The sequence below is a fragment of the Gobio gobio genome (assembly GCF_949357685.1).
Source record: "Gobio gobio genome assembly, chromosome: 2".
Lineage (NCBI taxonomy): Eukaryota > Metazoa > Chordata > Actinopteri > Cypriniformes > Gobionidae > Gobio > Gobio gobio.
In genome coordinates, this window is record NC_137098.1 from 3,978,368 (window position 1) to 3,997,724 (window position 19,357).

At 37.6% G+C, this 19,357-nt stretch overlaps 1 protein-coding gene across 3 annotated transcripts in view; it reads right to left on the reverse strand.

The window, feature by feature from the left end:
• Positions 1-19,357, reverse strand: part of pkd1l3 (polycystic kidney disease 1-like 3) — a 33,467-nt gene that overhangs the window by 12,201 nt on the left and 1,909 nt on the right. For 2 of the 3 annotated variants that reach the window (XM_079806250.1, XM_079806251.1), the window contains exons 3-17: positions 19,155-19,261; positions 18,358-18,420; positions 15,609-15,746; positions 15,400-15,503; positions 15,211-15,328; positions 14,990-15,118; positions 14,697-14,916; positions 14,315-14,496; positions 14,005-14,235; positions 12,792-12,893; positions 12,506-12,684; positions 12,046-12,180; positions 6,927-7,129; positions 2,516-2,706; positions 2,291-2,426 (exon numbers count right to left, since the gene is read on the reverse strand). In XM_079806250.1, the coding sequence (XP_079662376.1) occupies positions 2,291-2,426; positions 2,516-2,706; positions 6,927-7,129; positions 12,046-12,180; positions 12,506-12,684; positions 12,792-12,893; positions 14,005-14,235; positions 14,315-14,496; positions 14,697-14,916; positions 14,990-15,118; positions 15,211-15,328; positions 15,400-15,503; positions 15,609-15,746; positions 18,358-18,420; positions 19,155-19,261 (2,238 nt within the window). Of the gene's footprint in view, positions 1-2,290; positions 2,427-2,515; positions 2,707-6,926; positions 7,130-12,045; positions 12,181-12,505; positions 12,685-12,791; positions 12,894-14,004; positions 14,236-14,314; positions 14,497-14,696; positions 14,917-14,989; positions 15,119-15,210; positions 15,329-15,399; positions 15,504-15,608; positions 15,747-18,357; positions 18,421-19,154; positions 19,315-19,357 lie in introns of those variants that run through there. The other variant, XM_079806252.1, reaches the window with a different exon arrangement.

Consider the following 19,357-nt stretch of genomic DNA (forward strand, 5'->3'; position numbering starts at 1 on the left):
TTCAGAGCATCAGATTTACACTAAAATATCTTCATTTGTGTCTGAAGATGAACGGAGGTCTGACGGGTGTCCAACGACATGAGGGTCAGTAATTAATGACAGAATTTTCATTTTTGGGTGAACTAACCCTTTAAGCAATTCATCTTGATTTTACACCATTATATTAGGTTTCTGGTTCAAATGTAATTGATTCATGTTAAACTGACTTAAAACCGTTACTCTTTGACATAACTTGATGTTTTCATTTTGAAATAACACGTTTCAATCAAGTAACCCAAAGAAATAAGACGTTCACTTCCAATCATGCTTTGCAAAGGGGCTGAATTCGGAGAGTAAATGTTTAAATAAAGTGCAATTTGATGCATTTTTAACAAGGTGAGAAAATTGAGAGACTTTTTAATTCTTAATGTTTTGTTATGTTGGTATTTAAAAGTTTGTCATGTTAGTGTTTTTGGAGGTTACCATTGTGGTGAAGTGTAGAGCATGAGGATCTTAACCATTAAAGTTGTTTTAATAATAAAAATCTACTCTGGGCATGCCATGGATTTAACAAAACATATTCTGGCTAGCTAATAAAATCTTGTAAAAGGTTGTGTAAATGCACTCAAAAGCTATTCTTTGAATTAATGTAATTAAATCATGGAAAGGATTTCCATGTGATTAAATGTCTTTCTTTCAGCATTAAGCACTTTTGTTAGGCTAACTTAAATAAATGAGTTGGTCCAAAACATTGCAAATTAGTTTGGCTGACACTATTACATTAAGCTGTGGCTATCCATAGTAAATAAGTTGAATCAACTTTAATAAATTAAGTTGACCCAACGTAAGTACATTAAATTGGAATAACATAATTGCATAATGCTGAAATAAAGCAAGTTAATCATGTGGAAATACTTTCCATGATTTTTTTATGTTCATTCAAAGAGTAATTTTTTTGAGTGTATGTCGTTTCTGCGACACTACAAAAATAAAGCATATTTTTAATCAATCTGCGTTGCACCTTCCCCAACTCAAACATCACAAACACGGCTAACAACACTGGTAAATGGAGGCTACTTTCAATAAAAGGTCTAACATATTACTTTTAGCTGTGTTGCTATAGGTCATGAGTAAGCTAAACACTGTCTAGAGCAAACTCAAAACCCAAACTCTCCGTCTGATTGAATGTATTTTAACATTCTAACATACTTCACCTTTAGCGGAGATTTAGCATTATGTCAATGAGTCTTAACACAAGAAGAAGAGATTTTTAAAAAATTACATACACTGTAAAAAAAAATCAGGTCCCCAATTGAACATTTTCTAGTGAGCGATCACATCTAAATTTTTCAGTTGGCCAAATTTAATTTCTTGAATTTTAGTTGAATTAAATTGCATCAATTCACAGAAATTCAATTTGGCCAACTGAAAAATTTAGATGTGATCGCTCACTAGAAAATGCTCAATTGGGGACCTGATTTTTTTTTCCAGTGTACATAATTGTAAACTATTGAAAAATATGAATAGAAACTCCCAATTACACTAAAATAACAGACGTATTGTATCATGAGTAAGTGACATCAGGGGCGCTGCTAAGGGGGGGAAAGTTGGGACGATTCTAAGGGCCCACGCACTTTTGGGGCCCCCAGAGGTTGGTTTTATTAGTACTAGTAGTAATGTAATAGAAATTAAAAATGTATAATCTACCAAACAGTTACAAATATAACAAAATTATGGCTTATTTCTGCATTTCCGGCAAAATCCAGCAAAATGCTCCTCTCATGAACCGCTTACGGATAAAACGACATTTGCTCAAATCCCACTCCGACATGACATTTTTCAGTACTGTAGGCTACTATATTGTTGTAGCCATTAAAAAAAGGTATTTCGTTTTATATTTCTGTTTAAATATTATAATGTTATTTTTTTATGTCTATCTATGTTGTCATTCTATATTGATTATGAAAAGTGAACAGCATGAGTGAGAAAGGACACATCGTAAGATGCGCAATGCCAGGAGACACTGAGTGGGTCAGACTTGATTTTGACCGCTTCATCAAGTTTTGTTTTGTAGAAAGCCTTTCTTTAAAGACATTTTGTAAAAAATGTTGTTATCTTAATTTTAATCAATGTTTCATCAGCCAATTGGGGCATTCTGGGTTGAGCGAGCGGAGCTTAATTGGTCAGTATTATTAAATAGCAGACAAAGATTTTGGATAGCTAGGTTGGCCCAAAATTGCTAGCGGCGCCCCTGAGTGACATAATGCTCAATATAGCTCATAGAAGTGTAATGTAGTACTGATCCAGGAACCTTGCATGATCTGCAGGACGTCATTGACTTTATTCAGGGCCCAGAAAAGATCCCCACTGGTTTCGGGCCGGATCTCTTTGGCAGCCAGCATGTTTTTCGGGCTTTTGCTGAGATTATTTAACAGTCCTATGGTTTCCTAAGAGTTAGAGCAGAGCATTCGCTTATAACAATACATACAGCAGTCGAGTTATTAGAGAGAGCAGAGTTATTATGCTTCATAACTACCTTCATGATAATGTTCATAGACACAGCAACAGGTGCTGGTGTTTTCCTGGCGGCATCAGCCTTTTCTTTGTTGATGAGAAAGCGTGGTTTGATGTGCCTGAAGATAGTGATGATGAGGATGTTGATGGGGAACATGAAGAGGCCGCTCTCTACGCCTACTATGAACTCCTGCCATGTCAGTTCGAAAGAGCCTGGAATATTCAAGACAATATTTTCAGTAAAAAACCTTATATAAATAAATATTAGGGCTGTCAATTTCACGCATTAACTTAATTGATCACGGTAGTTATGTTAAAAAATGTCATACAGTTGATTGGTGAACATGAAGCAGGGCAACGACTCACTGCATGATGAAGAATAGAATGCAGTTCAATAAATAAGAAGTTAAAATTGTGTTATATTTTAGATGCAATATTGTGTTTTTGTTACCTATAAAGCCAGAGCAGAACGACTGTGCTTCTCCAAGCAACACATAGTGTTTTGTTTCTGAAATCAATCGGGTGAACCAATGATTCAACGACTCATTCATAAAGAGAGCCATTTCCTTAATTCCTGAATGAATCAGCCGTTTGAAAGAATCAATCGAGTGAACCAATGATTCAACGACTCATTCATAAAGAGAGCCATTTCCTTAATTCCTGAATGAATCAGCCGTTTGAAAGAATCAATCGAGTGAACCAATGATTCAACGACTCATTCATAAAGAGAGCCATTTACTTAATTCCTGAATGAATCAGCCGTTTGAAAGAATCAATAGGGTGAACCAATGTTTCAATGACTCATTCATAAAGAGAGCCATTTACTTCATTCCTGAATGAATCAGCCGTTTTAACTAATCAATCGGGTGAACCAATGATTCAATGACTCATTCATAAAGAGAGCCATTTACTTAATTCCTGAATGAATCAGCCGTTTGAAAGAATCAATAGGGTGAACCAATGTTTCAATGACTCATTCATAAAGAGAGCCATTTACTTCATTCCTGAATGAATCAGCCGTTTGAAAGAATCAATCGAGTGAACCAATGATTCAATGACTCATTCGTAAAGAGAGCCATTTACTTCATTCCTGAATGAATCAGCCGTTTGAACGAATCAATCGAGTGAACCAATATTTCAATGACTCATTCATAAAGAGAGCCATTTACTTCATTCCTGAATGAATCAGCCGTTTTAACTAATCAATCGGGTGAACCAATGATTCAATGACTCATTCATAAAGAGAGCCATTTACTTCATTCCTGAATGAATCAGCCGTTTGAACGAATCAATCGAGTGAACCAATGATTCAATGACTCATTCATTAAGAGAGCCATTTACTTAATTCCTGAATGAATCAGCCGTTTTAACTAATCAATCGGGTGAACCAATGAATCAATGACTCATTTATAAAGAGAGCCATTTACTTAATTCCTGAATGAATCAGCTGTTTGAACGAATCAATCGAGTGAACCAATGATTCAATGAATCATTCATAAAAAGAGCCATTTACTTCATTCCTGAATGAATCAGCCATTTGAACGAATCAATCGAGTGAACCAATAATTCAATGACTCATTCATAAAGAGAGCCATTTACTTAATTCCTGAATGAATCAGCCATTTGAACGAATCAATCGAGTGAACCAATGATTCAATAAATCATTCATAAAAAGAGCCATTTACTTAATTCCTGAATGAATCAGCTGTTTGAACAAATCAATTGAGTGAACCAATAATTCAATGACTCATTCATAAAAAGAGCCATTTACTTCATTCCTGAAGGAATCAGCCATTTGAACGAATAAATCGAGTGAACCAATGATTCAATGACTCATTCATAAAGAGAGCCATTTACTTAGTTTCTGCAGGAATCAGACGTTTGAATGAATCTAATGACTTATTCAATGACTCATTCATAAAGAGAGCCATTTACTTAATTTCCTGAATGAATCAGCCGTTTGAAAGAATCAATCGAGTGAACCAATGATTCAATGACTCATTCATAAAGAGAGCCATTTACTTCGTTTCTGCAGGAATCAGACGTTTGAATGAATCTAATGACTTATTCAATGACTCATTCATAAAGAGAGCCATTTACTTCATTCATGAATGAATCAGCCGTTTGAACGAATCAATCAGGTGAACCAATGATTCAATGACTCATTCATAAAGAGAGCCATTTACTTAATTCCTAAATGAACCAGCCGTTTGAACGAATCAATCGAGTGAACCAATGATTCAATGAATCATTCATAAAAAGAGCCATTTACTTAATTCCTGAATGAATCAGCCATTTGAACAAATCAATCGAGTGAACCAATAATTCAATGACTCATTCATAAAGAGAGCCGTTTACTTCATTCCTGAATGAATCAGCCATTTGAACGAATCAATCGAGTGAACCAATGATTCAATGAATCATTCATAAAAAGAGCCATTTACTTCATTCCTGAATGAATCAGCTGTTTGAACAAATCAATTGAGTAAACCAATAATTCAATGACTCATTCATAAAAAGAGCCATTTACTTCATTCCTGAATGAATCAGCTGTTTGAACAAATCAATCGAGTGAACCAATAATTCAATGACTCATTCATAAAGAGAGCCATTTACTTCATTCCTGAAGGAATCAGCCATTTGAACGAATCAATCGAGTGAACCAATGATTCAATGACTCATTCATAAAGAGAGCCATTTACTTCATTCCTGAATGAATCAGCCGTTTGAACGAATCAATCGGGTGAACCAATGATTCAATGACTCATTCATAAAAAGAGCCATTTACTTCATTCCTGAATGAATCAGCCATTTGAACGAATCAATCTAGTGAACCAATGATTCAATGACTCATTCATAAAGAGAGCCATTTACTTCATTCCTGAATGAATCAGCTGTTTGAACGAATCAATCGAGTGAACCACTAATTCAATGACTCATTCATAAAGAGAGCCATTTACTTCATTGCTGAATGAATCAGCCATTTGAACGAATCAATCTAGTGAACCAATGATTCAATGACTCATTCATTAAGAGAGCCATTTACTTAGTTTCTGCATGAATCCGCCCCTTAGACATTTACCACCCCCTACTGGCAGTTTGAGTTTCTTATTTAGAGTATAATTAATAAAATAAAATAAAAAATCATATTCCCCCATTAATAAATGACCAATAAAGGTATAATTCATCCAAAAATGACATTTCTGTCATCATTTACTCACCCTCATGGCTGTTGAAGCCTAAAGATTTATGTGTAAAAAAAATCTATGTTTGAATCAAATAAAATATATATTTTTCTAAAGCTACTTTTTGTAATGTCTGTTTGATTCTTTTCTCATTTAACACAAGAATGAGTTTGAACGACCCTTTTGGAGAATTTCTCATTACATTTTTTGATTAACTAGATTAATGAATCGCCACATTGTGTAATTAATTACATAAAAAAATTAATCGATTGACAGCCCTAATATATATTTATGAAAGGTTCAAACATTCACTGATGCTCCAGAAGGAAACACGATGCATTAAGAGCCGGGGGTGAAAACTTTTGAACAGGATGAAGATTTTTCAAATATTTCTTATTTTGTTTAACTATATATATTTTTTTCATTTAGTGCTGCCCTTCAGAAGCAACAGAAGACACTTGCATGTTTCCCATGAAGTACAATTGACTTGATCTTCCAAAAGTTTTCACCCCCGGCTCTTAATGGGTCGTGTTTCCTTCTGAAGCGTCAGAGAATGTTTGAACCTTTCATAAATATATTAGGGCTGTCAATCGATTAAATCTTTTTTAGCATCAGTGAATGTTTTATAATAGTTGTGTTTGAGTCTCTCAATCGTCCTCAGTGTGAAAAGATGGATCTCAAAATCATACAGTCACTGACGGAAAGAGTTCAAATACGCAAAAGATGCTGGAAAACGGAAGAATTTGCAGGATTTTTCTGAAGAACTGCTCAGGACAAACAAGGGACTCAAGAACAACCATCACAAAACACACACACACACACACACACACACACACACACACACACATACACACACACACACATACACACACACACAGCCGTGGATCATCAGGGAACGACACAGGATTAAGAATCACAGGTGTGTAAACTTATGAACAAGGGTCATTTTTATAAATTCAACTGTTGTAAATATCTTATTCAGGACAGTACTAAATAAAAATTATATTTTTTTTGTAAAAAATAATTAACATTTAGCAGATTCTGCAAGGTGTATGCAAACCTATGAGCATGGCTGTATATATAGATATATATATATCTAATAAAAAATATATGTGTAATGAACATAAATTAATAAGCAACTGAACAGAACATGCATTAAAATACCAGAGCGCTGTTGAGAGCGAGACGTCACATTTGAGCGTTACATAAATTCAGAAAATGAAAAATGCCGCAGGGGAGTTTTCTGACCTAGCTTGAGGAGGACAGGAGACTCCGCATCAGTAGGAAGGTTCCAGAACATGATGTTAATGGCCATGGTGCAGAGAAGCAGAGACATGCAGCACGAGACTCTCTGCACGCGGGTGAAGGGGCTGCGGCGCGGCGGGTCCACAATCGACACCCAGATGTGCTCATCCCGGAAGCCAGACGATGTCCGGGTCGAGAAGATGTTGCTGGGGTGGGATGGTTAGTTAGGAAGGTACATGAATACACTTTTCAAAATATTTCAAAATGTACACTACCACTCTAAAGTCATTGTCTTAAAGGGTTAGTTCACCCAAAAATGAAAATTCTGTCATTAATTACTGACCCTCATGTGGTTGGACACCCGTCAGACCTCCGTTCATCTTCAGACACAAATGAAGATATTTTAGTGTAAATCTGATGCTCTGAAAGGCCTCCATTGGCTCAATGCACTTTACACTCTCAAGACCCTTAAAAGACACTAAAGACGTCGTTACAAAGTCCATCTCACTAGTGGTTCTACAATAACTTTATGAATCGGCGATAATAGTTTTTGTGCGCAAAAAAACCCTAAATAACGACTTATATAGTGATGACGATTTCAAAACACGGCCTCATGAAGCTTCGAAGCGTTATGAATCAGTGAGTCGAATCAGCAGTTTGAATCGCCAAATTTCAGCAGTTTGGCGGTTTGACACGCGATCCGAATCATGATTCGGCTGATTCATAATGCTTCAAAGCTTCATGAGGCCGTGTTTTGAAATCGTCATCACTATATAAGTCGTTATTTAGGGTTTTTTTGCCCACAAAAACTATTCTCGCCGATTCATAAAGTTATTGTAGAGCCGCTGTAGTGAGATGGACTTTGTAACGACATCTTTAGTGTCTTTTAAGGGTCTTGAGAGTGTAAAGTGCATTGAGCCAATGGAGGCCTTTCAGAGCATCAGATTTACACTAAAATATCTTCATTTGTGTCTGAAGATGAACGGAGGTCTGACGGGTGTCCAACCACATGAGGGTGAGTAATTAATGACAGAATTTTCATTTTTGGGTGAACTAACCCTTTAAAGGAATTCTCCACATTTTTTGAAAATGGGAAGTCCCCTAGAGTTAAATAGTTGAGTTTTACCGTTTTTGAATCCATTCAGCCGATCTTTGTATCTGGCGGTAGCACTTTTAGCATAGCTTAGCATACATCATTGATTCTGGTCAGTCCATTAGCATCTCATAAAAAAAGACCACTTTCTATATTTTTCCTATTTAAAACTTGACTCTTCTACAGTTACATCGTGTGCTAAGACCAACTGAAAATTAAAAGTTGCGATTTTCTACACCTATATGGCTAGGAACTACTTTCTCATTCCTGCGTAATAGTCGCGGATCTTCGCGGCCGTACCATGGCAATGATATTACAGCGCCTGAAAGTAGCCCAGCTGGGGAACTTTCAATGTGATCGGCACTAAGTTTGTGTAGTTGCAGAGAAAGTTTCAGGCTTGCAGCCGACAAATTGTGTTGTGGATTTAGCTGTGATTCGCCATGGTTCTGTGTGTTGTGAAGGGCTGTGATAGTAAGTCGAAGGTGTAACTACCACCATGTTTCACAGAATACCAACCAATCATTGCGCCGCTGCAGCCATGGTACGGCCGCGAAGATCCGCGACTATTACGCAGGAATGAGAAAGTAGTTCCTAGCCATATAGGTGTAGAAAATCACAACTTTTCATTTTCAGTTGGTCTTAGCACACGATGTAACTGTAGAAGAGTCAAGTTTTAAATAGGAAAAATATTGAAAGTGTCTTTGGTCATTTTTTGAATGAGATGCTAATGGACTGATCAGAATCAATGATGTATGCTAAGTAGTGCTGTCAAACGATTAAAATATTTAATCGCGATTAATCGCATTAATGTCATAGTTAACTCACAATTAATCACAATTAATCGCACATTTTTATTTATTCTAAATGTCCCTTGATTTCTTTTTGTCCCATTATTTTTTCTTATTTTAATGCTCTTATCAACATAGAAAAGTGGATTCGGCTTGCTTTGTTCAAATGTTTGTTTTATTGAAAACAACATTGGCATACTTTAGTGTTCGATTTCACACCAACATTCTCACTTGGAGCAAATAATCGCTCACACAATGTAACACTGCCCATCAATAAAAGGGTGAAACAAATACTTTGTTGCACAAACAGCCCCTTCAACAGCCCTTTCTAAGGGATCAAAACAGGGTGATACAAAATAAAATTACAAAGTGCACATGCAAGGTAAACTAGGACTCCGCCTATAGTGCAGTTAAACCAGGGGTTGCCAACTAGCGGACTCCGGTCCGAATCCGGACCGCGAAGCCTTTTGACGTAATGAAACAGTTAACGTTGCAATGCTCAGTTACTACGTTCAGACCCAGACGCGCGGTCAAGCATGCAGTGAAGAAGAGACTGATGGTGCATTCACACCGGACGCGAATGACGCGACATGCACGCCGCTTAATCCGCGCCGCAGAATGTCTATTTGCGTCTTTGCATTGACTTAAATCACTCGCGCAAAACGCTTCATTCGCGTCTGGTGTCAGAGCAGAAAGCAGCGCTCAAGACAAGCACTTTTAGTTGAAGACCCCTGAGTTAAACCATGGCTTAATACGTTTCTCATTTCGGCGTCTCACGCTTGCCATCCACGTCTACTCTTTTAATGGCCCAAACGAGTGCGGGCAGCCGCAGCGTGCCTGATGTTTTGTTTCCGGTCTAGCTACATCCGGAGTGGTGTTGTAGTTTTTCTAACGTTACTAGTTGTTGCAACAGCATGTGAAAAAACTACAAAGTTTGTTAGACCAAAAAGAACGTTAATCTCGCGATAAAAAAATTGACGCCGTTAAAATAGGTTTGCGTTAACGTCGTTAATAACGCGTTTAACTGACAGCACTAATGCTAAGCTATGCTAAAAGTGCTACCGCCAGATACAAAGATCGGCTGAATGGATTCAAAAACGGTAAAACTCAACTATTTAACTCTAGGGGACTTGTAAAATGAGCCTATTTTCAAAAAAAGTGGAGTGTTCCTTTAAAGGCTTGTTGTGCTGAATATAGTGCTGATATTGGTTACTCTTTATTTCGACGGTCCACTTTAGACATTATACTAACTATAAGTAACTTTGCAACTACATGTCAACTTATTATACCAACCCGAACCCTAACCTGACGGTCTACTAATACTCTGAGAGTTAGTTGGCATGTACACTCTAAAAAATGCTGGGTTAAAAATAACCCAAGTTGGGTTGGAAATGGACTAACCCAGTAATTGGGTTGTTTTAAGCAAACATTTAACCCAACCGCTGGGTTAAAACGACCCAATTGCCATTTTTTAGAGTGTAGTTGCAAAGTTTACTTATTAGGGGCCAAGCTCCAAAGAGTCTGTAGCCCCTATTGTATCCATTCGTTTTCTTATTATTCCTCCCCAAAGGAAGTCTATGGCAGTCCCAAGAAGGTAAGATGAGAAAATGATGAAATTTGGCACAATTGTAGAGATGGTAATGAATAGTGATTCGACCAAATTTGGAGTCTCTAGGACCAACTCTATAGCGCCACCACCTGTATAACACTCAAAAAATGTGAAAATATATGTAACTTTAAGGAACGTCACTGTCAAACACCTTTTTTCTGCAATTAAGCAAACTTTTTTAAGACATTTACCTCAAAATGATGGGACCTATCTACTATATGAGAGTGGATATGAGAGCGAGGGACAGAGGAATATTTCCTGATCAAAAATAAAGAGGTGTAGTTAAGATAAGTTTCAGCCAGTGGACTAAAACACACACTATTTAGGTAGTGACATGAAAATGAGGGATGAGAAAATGATGAAATTTGGCACAATTGTAGAGATGGTAATGAATAGTGATTTGACCAAATTTGGAGTCTCTAGGACCAACTCTATAGCGCCACCACCAGTTCAAATATTCACTGGGAAATTCACCCAGAGATTGTGGGTTCAAGTCCCGTGTGGGGAGACTTTGTAAAATTGTGTGTAATGTTGTGTCATTTAGAGCCAAGTTCTGCCAAGTCTCTGTAAAATTGCAAAAGTGCCATTTTTGACCAAATTCAAAGTGTAGCAAGTGATTAACCATGTGAATTGTGCAATGTTCAAAAGTCCCATTTAGCAAACATCCCAAAAAATGGCCATAAGGGCCAGCTATATTTTGAAATTGTAATTATGCATGAGATATTTTATTGTAAATTTAAAAGTAATGCATTACTTTACTAGTCACTTGAAATAAGTAATCTGATTACATAACTTGCATTACTTTAACACTGTTGAATAATGAGTACCTGTGTCCAAACTTTTGACTGGTAGTGCAGGTATAAGTTTAATGATTAAACGTGTAGTTTCTATGGCCCTGTTTACACCTTCCAAACAGCAACATAGTGTTGGCTCAGATCCGGCCCACATCTGGCACGAGTTGAATCTACATGTACCAGATGTGGCCTGGACGATACTCTGTTGCTGTCTGGGCTGGTATTAAGATTTGCTTTGGTCGATCGGATCACAAGTGGACGACTCTAAATACAGGTGAAAACGGGTCTCAAACATTTTGAGCTTGTCCACTTTCGACCTCTTCCAGAGGTAGTGGAGAACACATTGCTTTCGTAGTGTAGACGCTCATGTGGTCGAATGCATTGGAACAGACACTAAAAGACCGTCTTCCCTCCGCCTACTGACCAAATTTGCCTGAAGACCCAAATTTGGTTTGAAAATGACAAACATACCAAACACAATGTTCTCTCACCATTCCTGATGTCTAACACACACTCACAGGTCTTGTGGCTTTCAGAGCAGAAACGAAAGCTGATGTCCTCTATGTGTTTTTCCATTGTCTCCGGTTGCGTTCATATGTAAATTACATGAGCTTATTTCATCCATTCGATTGAAAGATCTGAAAAAGCCCATGCATTTACCCGCCCATAGACCCTCCCTTGAGTCAGAAGTTGCCAAAAGTGGACAAAAGAGACGGATTAAAACACCAGGTATAAATGGGAATGTGTCTCCCTTGTCTACTTGTGATCCGATTGACCAAAACGCATCTTAATACCAGGTGTAAACAGGGCCTATGAGAATACAAGCTTAAGTTTTTACCCAAAGCTCGCAATTTCATTCATCTTGGCCGAGTTGAAGGTCCTCTTGCACGTTTCACCTCTCAGCCAGGTGGAGCACAGAAAGTGTGCGACGTCCTGCGTCTGTAAATCCTGAACCTGCACTTTGTCCAAGTACCTGATGGAGTAAATGGTGATGCTTTAGACATATGCAACCCAGTTCATTCATACACAGGCATATTTATTCCACCCATCAAGTCTACCCATTCCACTAAACCTGTCCTAACCGTATTCCTTTTCGCAATACAACATCAACCCAATAAATACATTGTACCTAACAATAAATATTTGTCTTGATGTATGCACTTTGTGACACCTAAAATAAAGTGGGATCTTTAAGATGAAATGGAATACAAAAGGAATAGGAAGCAACACAAAATACAAAGTTTCTACCTTGCTATGCAAAAATAAGAAAACCCATGCAAAAGTATACAAACACCTACCAATCAGGGCTTCTCCCTGAGTTGTCATGCGATATATCAATGCTCTGTAGTTCTCCGAGAGAGAAGGGCATACTGAGCAGAAACACATCCACACCTCCCCTCTCAAACACTGGCTTCTCGGGGTCAGACATATTGTACGGTTCACTATCCCCTTCTGCGAAGTGGAGGGTCACCATTACCTGGCAAAGGAAAGACTTTAATAATGCCCCTTCTAAACATACCAGTGAGTATCACAAGCCAAAAGCTCTTTCATTTGAGAAATAATATAGGACCCGGTGTGTATCACCTTAGCAGTGGTGCCAGCCCCTCTTCTGTGGCCTGTCTGCACATTTATAAGGTAGTTGTATTGGGCACATGGATGATTGTCCTCCAAAAGAGTCATCTTACGCTGTGGAGAGACATTTAACCACATTACAGATGTATGTCACTAGAATCCTGTTCTATCAATGGCAATGGATGCAATTATATAGCATTAAACTCCTGTTTTGTGAGATATTCTCAGTAAACCCAATATAAGAAGAGTAAGAATACAGTACGTAGTATGTACAACTCGATTTTTACACTTTACTGAGTTGCTATACTGTATATGTGGTTGCTCTGTGTGTTAGTTTTACTCAGGGTTACTCTCTAGGGTATTAATTTTACTCAGAAGTCAAAGTATTTAGATAAACTCCAGTGGAAATAAATAACGCATTCACATTTAGTCAAAAGTTACATGTAGTAACTTTGGTGGACAAATCAAAGCGACCTGTTAAATACAATTTTTCTCAATGTCCTACTATGCTTTTATAAACTTGCGAGAAAAAAAGGGCAGAATTGTGAGTTATAATCTCGGAATTGCAAAAAAGTTGGAATTGCAAGTTAAAATCTCGGAATTGCAAAAAAGTCGGAAATGCAAGCTATAATCTCGGAATTGTAAAAAAGTCGGAATTGCGAGTTATGAATTTGGAATTGCAAGGAAAAAGTAAGCAATGCGAGAATCAAAAAAGTAGGAATTGCAAGTTATAAACTTGGAATCGCAAGGCAAAGTCGGAATTGTGAGGTATAATCTCGGAATTACAAAAAAAGTCGGAATTGCAAGTTATAAACTTGGATTTGCAATGCAAAGTCGGAATTGCAAGGTATAATCTCTGAATTGAAAAAAAGTCGGAATTGCGAGTTATAAACTTGAAATTGCAAGGAAAAAAGTCAGAATTGTGCGACGTACACTCACAATTGCAAGAAAAAAGTCAGAAATGCGAGCTGTAATCTCGGAATTGCAAAAAAGTCGGAATTGCAAAAAAAGTTAGAATTGCGAGTTACCAACTTGGAATTGTGAGAAAAGTCTGAATTGTGAGTTTGTGTCTCGCAGTTCTGATCTCTAAATATGGCTTTGGTCCGCCCTTGAATGTAATTTTAATGACTTTGTCAGCTGTTTTATTGTTCACTAGGTGGCGCCTCTCTCCTCGACAAGCCACATGTGTGTGTTAAGAAGACAAGTAAACGCGAGTATACTGTACCGTTCTCAGAGCTTTGCGGTCGGCATACCAGGCCCACATCGCGCCCACAAGGAAAAGGGCAAAGAAGCAGCTGAGTAAAACCACCACTATATAGTTCTCATTGACTGTGGCAAACAAAGCCGCCGTCTGGGACAGATCAATTTGGTTGGGCATCACAAAGAAGGAGCTCCCAAAGAAGGTTGTGTGGTTGCACAAGCAGTGAGTGAGGTTCGGCATTGAATTGGGACCAACCTTCGGACAGATATGAGATCATAAATTTGATGAAAAGACAATGTACATCACTAACTGAGCGGCTATTATGGAGTCTTACCATGCAGCCGCTTCTACTCCAGTCTCCCAGAGTCGTGTCCCAATACAGGCACTTGGTTACAAAAACGGACATTTTAAAGGACAGCGTCTCGCTTGAGGTGTAATTACTTGGGAACACTGCCACCTTCCAGGTCCCACTCACTTGCTTTGTCATTTCCGGGGTGATCCGCCAGCGATAATTATCTATTGCACAAAATAAGACACGCATCACTAAGTTATGACAACATATGTTTCCACTTTGCTTTAACTCAACAACGTTTTCAATGTTGAAAGGACTTAAACATCCAAGTTGATTGTACTTAAAAATGTAAGTACTCTAAATACAGCCTCTATTTTAGGCACTTTTCTAAGAAGGAAAACTGTGAACGTTGGCCAAACTTTACCTTTGTAGGTCACAATAGTGCTTTGATTCAAAGAGGTGGTGTTTGAGTCATAGGGCGGGGACAGGGTAAAAGTGAGAGATACGTTTCGACTCGGTTTCGCTGTAACAATTATGGTCATGTTTGCGTCCGAGATGTTGAACGTTGAGGTGACGGAGTACCCTGTTTTCCAGGTTATATCCACAACTTCGGGCTGAGGCGCTTCAGGCCGAGGCAGATATATCTGTACAGAGAGATGTACTTATTACTTCCAATGAAACAATAATTATTAATATGTGATCAAATGAGTTTTTCACCTCAATGTTCTCTGTGAGATTTGCGAGTTTGAGTGAAGAGTTTCCAGTCTGTAAAGAAAAGCTGCAAGTTGTTCCAGAGATGCTTTCGTTGGACTTATCTTCCATTGGATTCTCTTTAAATTGGAAGAGCTGTAATAAAAAAGCTTTTTATCTTGAAACCGTGACATTATGAATCATGCACAATGAGACCAGAAACAGACTATATTGAGTGAATTCCACACCTGGACATTGACATCCCCTTTGGGCAGTTGCTTTGACATTGCAGAAAGAGATGGAAGTTGGCAATATCCTCCATCTGCTGAGCCAAGGGACTTTCCTCCCAGGGTCTGTGAGTCGTGCCTATAGAGACACAGCTGATGAGCCATTGCATATGATAACATAGGCCAGAAAATCAATCAACTGATAATGACCTGGTGACATAAATGGTGCCTGTTGGAAGTTCCTTGACAAGGTTCCCGTTCCCAATTAGAGCCTTCTCGTAAATCTGGCCGGCAAGAGTAATAAGGTCCTCGAGCTGTTTGATGAATAAAATAAACACCCACAGATGAACAGCTATAACAATGTGAAGCATTCGTCTTTCTTAAGAGCCTCCGAATCATTTGATCCATTGATAACTTACGTCATCCATGCTGTCGGGATCACACTCTTGCGCGTACAAAAGCATGGCTGCAGTGCTGTTGACGATTTCACTAAGCGTGACTTGATCTGTTACGCTGTTTTGTAGAAGGTTATCATAGATGCTTCGCAGGAATGCGATCTATCCGATTAAGGAGTAAAAGAGAATCATTTACATTGATACATCGATGCGTTAAGATGAAAACAAGTGGAATATATGGTTAAAAGATGGAAGTAGGATGGTATGTTGGCCCAGGACCAGTGTTAGAGAGGTTCAGGAACTGTTCTTGGCCTATTGGGCCAATGCTAGGAGCTCAAGCGCATAGTGCTGAAACTTTATTGTAATTGCTAAGTTATCCCCTAAAAATGATCTGGCAAACCAAACCTTAAGTCGTAGAGACTTGAAACTTTGAGGGCTGGTAGTACTCACACCGCCTACAACGTCACCAAAGCTCGCCCCGATCGGCCTGACGGGGACGCAATAGCGGTCAAAAGTATGGCTCATAACTCCTAAACCGTTAGGCGTTGGCTCAAGTGTCTTATATCGTTGGAATCCATGGCGAAATATTCTGCCATTTTGAATTTTGTCCAAAACCTACTTTTGCAAACTAGTCCCAAGTTTCTTTTGGCCTGATTGCAACCAAAATTTCGATGTCCTAGGTTTTTCGCTGATTGGAACCAAACCAGTGCAGAAACATCCTCTGGAGAGTGAATATCAATAGTTGTCAAAAAAAGCTGAAATTTCGATGTCCTAGGTTTTTCGCTCAATCTGAATAAAACCAATGCAGTATTTGCTCGTTGTTCGGGCGAAATTTTCCTGTATTTTGGATTTTTTTGTAAAACCTACTTTTGCGAACTAGTCCTAGTTTTTTTTTTTTTGCCTGATTGGAACCAAACCAGTGCAGAAACATTCTCTGGAGAGTGAATATCAATAGTTGTCAAAAAAAGTTGAAATTTCGATGTCCTAGGTTTTTCGCTCAATCTGAATAAAATCAATGCAGTATTTGTCCGTTGTTTGGACGAAATTTTCGTGTATTTTGGATTTTTTGTAAATCCTACTTTTGCGAACTAGTCCTTGGTTTTTTGCCTGATTGGAACCAAACCAGTGCAGAAACATTCTCTGGAGAGTGAATATCAATAGCTGTCAAGAATTTTTTTAATTTCGATTCACGGTCGCCAATGGGAGCCAAAATGTTCGATGTGAGCGGGTCCAGTTTTACTAAAATGGCTATAACTCGTGGACGGAATGAGATATTTTCACCAAACTTGGGACTGTATATGAGCTCAACCTGAGGTCACGTACATTTTTTTTTGATGATTGGCCACTTGGTGGCGCTATAACAGGAAAACAAATGATAATTTATGAGGACATTGGCATATCTCAAAAAACATGGCCGCCATTGGCAAATTAATTATGAACACCTATAAGACAAGGTTGTCGGAGGCTGATCGGAGCATTATATAAAAAAACTTGGTTTTGCGAACTAGTCCTAGGTTTTTAGCTCAATCTGAATAAAACCAATGCAGTATTTGGTCGTTGTTCAGGAGAAATTTTCGTGTATTTTGGATTTTTGGTAAAACCTACTTTTACAATCTAGTCCTAAGTTTTTTGCATGATTGGAACCAAACCAGTGCAGAAATATTCTCTGGAGAGTGAATATCAATAGTTGTCAAAAAAAGTTACAATTTCGATTCACAATTTACAATTTCAATGGGAGCCAAAATGTTCAATGCTAGCGGGTCCAGTTTTCCAGATTACTCATTGACGGAATGAGATATTTTCACCAAACTCGGAACACATGTATATAAACTCAATCTGAGGTCACGTGAAAAAAATCATGATGATTGGCCACTTGGTGGCGCTATAACAGGGAAAAAATTATGAAAATGGCTATAACCACCCAACCGCTAGTCCGATTGACTTGAAAATTGGCATGCAGTGTCTTTGTCCGAGGTGCCATGACAGTCTATGGGGACATTGGCGTATCTCAAAAACACATGGATGCCATTGGCAAATACATTTTGAAAACCTATTAGACAAGGTTATCGGAGGCCGGTCGGAGCGAAACTGGGTGGGCATGTTCGACTCATGGCCCTGTAGGTCTGTAAGAATTTTGAAAGAAATCAGCCACTAGGTGGCGCTAACACGTTTAATGCCTCTATAATCACGTGGTATTTCACACTTACACACAATATTCATATCATTTGATAGATATTTTCATACTGATCAACTTTTCCTCATGAGCCACTGCTGTCAATCAAATCGTTCATTAAATATTTGTAAAAAATAAACTACTTTTGCGAGCTAGACTCAATTTGATTAAAACCAATATAGTACAATTCTTTGGACTCTCTAGGTCAATAATTATCAAAAAAAGTCAGGGTCAGTTAGAAAATGGGTGTAAAAAACCATCCCAACAGGTCTAAAATATAAACACTTTCAATAGGCCTACCATAGTGAATCAGGGTAAGACAAAAACACGTTTTGGAAGAATGATTGATGCTGTATTAACTCATTGTTTACATTTTGCCCATTTTGAAACAAAGAAAGTTACATAATGTACCTTTTGCTATAAAACAATGGCTAAAACAATTAAAAATATTGCAAATTAAAAGCCTAATAAATTATTTGTGTTAACGAAAACAATTTCTTTGCCATGCATATAAAATAAGCTACTAAAATCATACAGAACAAATATACTTTCGAGCCTGATTTTTAAATGCTATATGTAATAATATATTGTATACATCACCCTATCATTCCGTGACAGTTCTTCAACTGACGTCTCCAAATCCTTCAACATTTGTTTGGCATTCTGCAAGATTGACAGTAAAGGTTAGGAGTTCATGAACTGTGGTTGAGATTGTATACATCAGTTCTTGTAAGGACATGGGCCTACATTAAATTTTTTTAACTTATGCACACAGTGTTTGGTCATGGTCTCTTAAAAATACTTAATCTGTTTTTAATTTGTCATATTGAGTTGTTATTTACTTCTTTACACTGACATGAAAGACGTGACATTATGCATTTAAAGCAAGTTCACAGATGCCAAATACTCGTATATATTTATTAGGGCTGGCAAAAGATTAATCGTGATTAATCGCACCCAAAATAAAAGTTTGTGTTTACATAATATATGTGTGTGTACTCTTATTATTTATATATAAATACACACACAAGCATGTATATATTTAAGAATTTTTTTTTTTTATAAATAAAACATTTATATTTATATATATTATAGATTATATAAATGTATATACATGCAAATATTTCTTAAATATATACATGAATGTGTGTGTATTTATATATAAATAATAAGAGTACACACACATATATTATGTAAACACAAACTTTTATTTTGGTTGCGATTAATCACGATTAATCTTTTGACAGCCCTAATATTTATACAATAAATCTTTTTTTTTTAGCTTTTTCATACCCTTTTATTTTTTGAGGTTCATAAAACAGATCTGAGGAGGCCACCTTACTAAATAAGACATATGAACAAACACAATTGATCTTACAATTGATAACATCACCAACCTGCAACATCAGATCAGTACTTATAGGGATTTGCATTGCCGATAATATGGTAGCAAGACTTCTGCGGCTCCTTTTCGCTGGTGTGTTTGAAGTTGTGTCAGCCGTTTCTGGAATAGCATAAGTGCAACGTTACATTCTGCTCCATATTTAAAAGGAAATGTGTAAGCCATCTCACTTGTCTGATCTGATTCGCACCATCACAC